This window comes from Abramis brama (assembly GCF_963993115.1).
Source record: "Abramis brama genome assembly, chromosome: 1".
Classification (NCBI taxonomy): Eukaryota; Metazoa; Chordata; class Actinopteri; order Cypriniformes; family Leuciscidae; genus Abramis; species Abramis brama.
In genome coordinates, this window is record NC_139963.1 from 75,420,680 (window position 1) to 75,428,283 (window position 7,604).

Here is a 7,604-nt window from a genome sequence, read left to right on the forward strand (position 1 = left end):
AATTTTAAGAAAGGAATATTTGGCAAAATTCCATTGCCAGATGATGAGAATTTTTATAATAAATAGATTTCTCTTTACAGCGAGGTGTCAGTGGGCTGTGCTCTAAGTGTGACATTACATGATTTCCGTAGTGTTTTCACAGCTGTGATCTCACTGTTGAGGTCTGGAAACATGTTACTGCTGAGTGAGAGAACTCACAGTTTGATCACAATAGAGCCGTGATCATCTCTGAACCCAGTTGATGAATTTAAAGACGGCCCTTCTGCTGGTTCTGGCATCGGTCCAGAGAGTTGGCGATCTGTCTTATCTGCTCTTTCAGTGGACGCATCGTGCCTCGAGTTTGGGCCTAATCTCCAGTCATCCTACCACCTGCCCTCTAGACCCCGTCCCCTCACACCTTCTACAAGCCGTCTCTCCCACACTTCTACCAGCACTCACACACATCATCAACTCTCCCTCCATACTGGCATTTCCCCTGCAGCATTCAAGCAGGCTCGGGTTACTCCACTGCTTAAAAAAACAACACTAAACACATCACTCAGAGAGTTACAGACCGTTCTCTCTCCTACCACTCATAGCGAAAACACTTGAACGAGTTGCTTTCAACCAAATATCATCTTTCCTGTCTCAGAATATCCAATCTGGCTTCAAGAAAGGGCATTCAACCGAGACGGCATTACTGTTGGTCACAGAAGCCCTGCGGATCGCGAAAGCTGCTTCCAAATCATCAGTTCTCATTCTCCTGGATCTGTCTGCTGCCTTCGACACTGTGAATCATCAGATCCTTCTGTCCACCCTCTCATCCCTGAGTATCACAGGTACTCCTCTCCACTGGTTTGAGTCCTATCTCACAGGTAGATCCTTCAGGGTCGCATGGAGAAGCAAGGTATCCAGAGCACATCAGCTGACCACAGGGGTCCCCCAGGGTTCAGGGCTTGGACCCCTCCTCTACTCCATCTACACCACATCACTGGGACCCATCATACAGGCTCATGGTTTCTTTTACTATTGCTATGCTGATGACACACAGCTCTTTCTCACATTTTAACCAGATGATAAGCCACAAAATCACTCTCCAGAACTTTCTCATTCACGGTTCCTTGCTGGTGGAATGATCTCCCCACCCTCATCCGGAATGCAGAATCCCTGACAAAATTCAAAAGACAGCTGAAAACTCATCTCTTCCGTGAGCAAAATAATTAATTTATTTTCCTTTAATCCTCCCTTGTCTGACTTATGCTACTCTGAGCAGTGCCTGAACTTTGTATTTTGAGCACTTGTGTTGTTTTTGCCTCTTCATGATGACTTGCTTGCTGTATTCCTCATTTGTAAGTCGCTTTGGACAAAGGCATTGTCACGGGATGCACACAAAAAGAGTAAGATCCATGTGCAGTTAAATGGGGTAATCCGTAATCATAGACCAGCCAGGCAAAGGGTCAAAATCCATACAAAGACAGTCCAAAAACAAGAAACAAAACAGGAATGGAACTCAGAAGTGCAATCTGACATCAAATAAGGACTCCATGACAATAACTGAAACAGACAGGGTATAAATAGACAGATGGGAACAGCTGTGTGTAATGATCAGTGATGAGTTCAGACAAAGGATTATGGGAAATGCAGTTCATGATGTGGTGGTGACGGTATGGGGAAGAGACCTCTAGTGGACACCCAGGGTGCACCAACCAGACACTGTGACAGGCATCTGCTAAATGACTAAATGTAAATGATTGGCTCGCCATGTCCAAACCACAGACAGAGCATTCATGGCAGGGACAGATCAGGATTCAATAGGGCAATGACTCAGATGACATAAGAAATAGAAAAAAAACAAGAAAACCAAAAAAAACGGCCTTGCAGAAACAAAGCCAAAAATAATCATCATTCAGCTGTTCAATAAACTCTTTGAATTAAATAAATTGTCAGTTTCATCACGTTTGATTTGGCCTTAATCCAGATAGTTTCATCCTTCTTTCATGTGTATTTCTAACTTTTCCCGTTCGTCTCGATCTCTCTTTCCGTCGGCCTCTATTACCCTTAAAGCGTGACTTCTGAGGATATTTTTCTCTAAAATAATCTATTTTTAACATTACGTAACATTGCCACCTAAAAGAATGACATGTGACAGGTGAGCTGGAGTTGAGCCGAGCTTCCGCTCTGCCAAATATCTCCCGGCGGAGAGGTTTCGCTTATATAGTCACTCGTCTTACTATTGAGTCAGAGGAGGAAAAGAGCTCTTTTGATGAGGCACAGAATGTTTTATGTTTATTGCTACAGAACACATCGGTTTCAATACAACACTTTAACATTCTCGAGGTTCTCCGCTGGCCGCCGAGGGAACTCTGAGCGAGAACACACTCTCTTTGTCGCTGGTCCTCTGTCGTTCACAGACCGCGCTCTTTTCCTCCTGGCATGAACATCAGGAATGCTGCGTCTTTATGTGTCTGTAAGTCCACTGAAGCGAGTTGTAGTTGAGAACCCGTGTGCAGTTTTATTTAGATCCAACATATGAACAAATACAAGATAAACAAAGACCCGACTTGACTTGAAACTTGAAACAAACATGAACATGACCATAACAAACTCAGTTGAGAACCCGCTTCAATAACCGAGAGCAGGGCCGCCTCAGTTTAGTGGCGCTTCTGAGAAATGTAGATAGTTGGTCGAAAATGACTCGTTCAAGTGTTTTAGCAAAGTGGTCCAGAAGTTCAGGGAGGTGGAAGTTAAATCAGTGGTGCTTGAGAAATACATCCCAGATCTTCCAGAGCATTTGTAGTGTTGATAAAGGAGTCTGGATCTGATATATTTCTCAAGGCTGGAGAGAGTAAAGCAGAACGTTATAATCCATGTGTAGAAACTCCCTGAAGACAGTTAATATCTGCTTTACAGACGCTCATGTGCAAATGGACTTTATTTTACCAAGCTGATGCTAATAATTACTTTACAATACTTTTAAAAACTGTTTTTTTAATACAGGAGTCATGGATAGTGGAAACCTTTTCAGTAATAAACCAATTTTATCACTAACAATGTAATGATTTTACTTCTAGAGTTTAATGGCATGCAGGAAACTGCTAAAATTAAGACGTGAAACTAGCAGTAATGCTAAGAATAGCCTGTATGGGTGGATTTCCTGCAGGGGTTCAGTCTGCAAGACTAAAGAAACGTTGTCAGCAAGATGGTAGAAAACTGCACATTTCTTGTCTATTCCACCCACTGCCACTTATACCAGCGACGGAAACAAGCGCAGTTACAATAGCTTAATATGTGGGAGAGCGTTGCTGTAGAGAGTGATGATATTGTATTGCAATATGAAGCACTTCAAAGTCAATACCAAATCAAAACTAGTTAGCACATTATTTGTAATTGAAAAGGTTTAATGACAAAATATGGTTATGGTTACACTAAAAATAGTTACAAAATAGATGATGATAACTTATACCATTAATCTTACCCAGCATATATGAAAAATGTTACCAGAGAGAGAGAGTGTGTGTAGAGAGAGAGAGAGAGAGAGAGAGAGAGAGAGAGAGAGTGTGTGTAGAGAGAGAGAAATAGTGTAGAGAGAGAGAGAGAGAGAGAGAGAGAGAGAGGAAAGAGCTGGTAAAGAGAGAGAGAGAGAGAGTGTGTGTAGAGAGAGAGTGAGAGAGAGTAAGAGGATAGAGGTGGTAAAGAGAGAGATAGAGCGTGAGTGAGAGTGTGTAGAGAGAGAGTGTAGAGAGAGAAGAGAGTAAGAGGAGATAGAGAGAGAGAGAGTGTAGAGAGAGAGAGAGAGGTGTAGAGAGTAAGAGGAAAGAGGAGGTAAAGAGAGAGAGAGAGTGTGTAGAGAGAGAGTGTAGAGAGAGAGAGAGAAGAGAGTAAGAGGAGATAGAGAGAGAGAGAGAGTGTGTAGAGAGAGAGAGAGAGACCCAAGAAAGGGACCCAGAGAAGAAGAGACAGAGCAACAGTTGCAATCTTGTTTTATCCTTTCCTGACCATGTGACTTTAACCCAAATGAGAGACGTTCAAGATGACCAATCAGATAATTACATCTCCCCCACCGCACTAAAGGTGTGACAGTTCATTGACCCCCGAAGTACACACATCTGGGCCTACAGGCCTTGATCACTATCAGCCCCTCTGAGCCTTTAGTTCTACCAGAAAGACTCGGGAGATAAATTGATATAACAAGCGTATATTTATTAACAGCCCAGCAAGCATAAATTTATAAAGTTCTTTGGCGTAGGCCCCGTCCTTAGCGCACAATGCGAAGGTAGCGGAAGCTGCATATCCTGCCTGAAGACGAAGGCGACTCCCTGGAGGTAAAGGAAGGGACCATCCTGGTGGTGGTGGGGGAGGATGGAGGTAATTGGCAGCGTCAGCATCTGCGAACTCAGACAAATGTAAGTACCAATCTTTTGTACTGCGAGTGTTAGCACATGATTGGTTAGAAGTGAGGTAATACATGATGCGTTGATAGAGTCTTCCTGGCAGAACTTGCGCTAAAACTTTCATGAACTACAAATGGACCTTATGGTAGAAAGAAGGGGTGGAAAACAGTACCACTAAAACCTAACCCAAACCAATCAAAACCAGGACCAGACCCCTCCAAAACCACTAAAACCTAACCCAAACCACCCAAAACCAGGACCAGACCCCTCCAAAACCACTAAAACCTAACCCAAACCACCCAAAACCAGGACCAGACCCCTCCCAAACCACTAAAACCTAACCCAAACCACTCAAAACCAGGACCAGACCCCTCCAAAACCACTCAAACCTAGAATTTCAGGGTCCTACAACATTCCGTCTCCTTACGGGCGTTGCATTTGGATGGCTATAACAGGGTTATTTAGAAAATGAACTCAAAAGCCTTTAAATCCTAAATGAAAACTCAGAACTTCACAAAAATTGGTGAGCATATGTGAAATAACATTGTAAACAAGAATGCACAATTTTATGGAGATCAGACCATAGGTGGCGCTATAACTGTTAAAAAGCTTTGAAAACCATATATTTCCTATGTTAAATTGGCTGGAAATGGTCTTTTCCATGTATGATGTCAGTGGTTAAATGGTTGCCAAATAAAACTTAATGTCTTTTTATGCATTTGTGCTTAAAGGCCTTAAATGCTTGAACCCCGATAAATGCTGCTTGCAGCTTTAATTTAAAATTGGAATTTCTCTGAAATTAAAAATCTTTGGGAACTTTTGGGATACTGGAAGTACACAACTGCAGGAAATATATCACACTTTGCAAGTGATTTTTGGTTATTTTATTTAAAAAAAAAAAAATTAAATAAATCTTACATATTGTAGCTTTAAACACCTTACAGTTTGATTCCCTGTTAACTGTAGTAACAAACTGTCAGAATAATATACCCATTTATTGACATTTAGCGAGAAACCTTATAATTTAGAAAATAAAATCGTATGTCAGAGGTTATGTCTACCTTCAACAATAAGGGTGTCCTCCCTTGAGATGTAGCCACATCCTCCAGTGTCATATTGCATCAACCAAAACCATTGTATCATTTAAAGAAATAGTGTATCTTTAATTAAAGACCATTGTCATGCTCTTAAAGTGTTAACCCATTGAGCACAGTAAATCAAACTAAACGGCCCACTTTGCCTGCATTCACCCTACATTTATTTTTAAGAGTGCATTTACTATTGGAAGCTATGGCCAAAAAGCCTCTGAAAAGACCAAGAAAAAAAAAAACATGGGAATGTTCAGGTTATGAAATATACTTTAATGTAGGACACATACAAAGAATACACAAGGAAAATCATGATTATCCTATTTGAATCTGCCCTTCCACCATATCCGACTCCCTCATCTTTGACTCTCAGTGCCTTCCTCCACATATTTTCTTGGGGGGCACTTCAGTCTTCTGCCACAGACTTGGAGTAGTAATACCAATCACACCGAGAGCAATTATCGGTCCAGCATTCCCACTGAGTTTACTCTCCTCATCTGAACCCATTCCCAGATCATCCTCCTTCTCATGAACCGCCACCGCACGTCCCAGAATGGAATAAGGCCCAAAGAGCTTGGCGTCTGGAAGTGTCAGGACCTGCCTTATAACTCCTTTCTCGGAAGCAAAGTTGCCCAGGTCTCCAGGATGATGAGGGTGGTCAACGCCGTTTGGATTATAATGAGGACCAACAGTGATGCAGCCTTGACTGAGGTCTCCATACTGATGGATGTGCATGGCACGCTCTTGACGATCGATGGCAGACAAACCACGGAGGTTGATTTTCACTTCTAAATCTCCATTGGGGAAGACCTGCTTGAAGAGGATTTGCCCAAAGATCTTTGGCTGGTTACGTGGCAAATTGGAGCTGGGAGTTACTTCACAAGTGGCATAGATTGTGTTGTCAAACTCCACTACTTCCGGCTGTGGAGCTTCGGCAGGCAAACACTCCTCGTTGTGGAACTCTCCTCCTTGTATATGCAGCACCAGCAATATCAGAGGGAATATTAGGATGATTTTCTCCATGTTGATCTTTAAAGCCTACAATGAAGAGTGGATTCAGTGAAATCATGCCATTTGGTTTAAGAATGTAATATTTTTGATAAAAGGTCAAAGCTTTGTTGCAGGGAACTTTGAGAATGGAAGTTGCATTAGGTAAAATAGCACAACCAGATCAGTTTGCAACGGAAAACCATACAAGAACCCAGACAGCAACCAGATCCGGCCCACATCTGGGCTGTGTGTAATCCATATGTACCAGATGTGGGCCGACACCATGTTGCTGTCTAGACAACTCTATAATTTTTGAATTGCTATGTACCCTTGTGAAAATAATAAAATAAAAAATGCACTTATTGGTATTGGATGTGTACCTGTAGTATCTTGAAAGTACAATAATAATAATAATAATAAAAAAAACCTGTAGGTCCACTTGCAGATAATAACACTGATGAATTATAAAAAGCCACTTAAGTGTACACACGTACACTTTCATAAGCGTCACACCTGCCAGCCAAAGTGCCTATGATACAAACCAATGACATACAGGTGGATGTAATCACACTAAAATGAGTCCAGGCAAAGGTTTATGGAAATGGAAAAGGTCTAGGGAGAAGTGCCCTCTGGTGGCCATGATAGGGCTTCTGCTGGCAGGAGTGACATTAAGTACATGTACACTTTTAAAAAAATAAAAAAAATAATGCCAAACTAAGAGTTTTACTTTAAAGTACATTAGGTTTTAAAAATCTTTTTGTTGTGCTTTAAAGTACACTTAATTTGATCTGTTGTCCTAACCCTAACACCGTGTCCTAACTACACGCGACGCGATAAAATTCCAGCGACAGGCACTGTGTCTGTCCACACTAGACGCGACGCGACTGTGAGACACCACAACGTCAATCAAAAATCACAACCAATCAGAACAGCGTGTGGGCGGAGTCTCGCGGCAAGTGCACAACACTAGAGAGTAAACTTGACGGCACTTGCAAGAAAATGGATAAGTAGCTACACAATCTAATTCACAAATGTTACACCATTTAAAAATGCATAGGCTACTGAGTTACTAAAACAATCATGGTCAAATAATACACTTGTTTGTTCACAGTTTTAACGTTCATGTTTCCATTTGTTTAATTTCAAGATCTGAGGT

At 41.7% G+C, this 7,604-nt stretch overlaps 1 protein-coding gene across 1 annotated transcript; it reads right to left on the reverse strand.

Annotated features, from left to right (window-relative positions):
- Nucleotides 1-5,587: 5,587 nt before the first annotated feature.
- LOC311088500 (uncharacterized protein) lies at nt 5,588-7,266 on the reverse strand. The gene has a single exon (XM_084122664.1). The coding sequence runs from the start codon at nt 6,479-6,481 to the stop codon at nt 5,828-5,830; it is 654 nt and encodes a 217-aa protein (XP_083978790.1). The 5' UTR covers nt 6,482-7,266; the 3' UTR covers nt 5,588-5,827.
- Nucleotides 7,267-7,604: the final 338 nt, after the last annotated feature.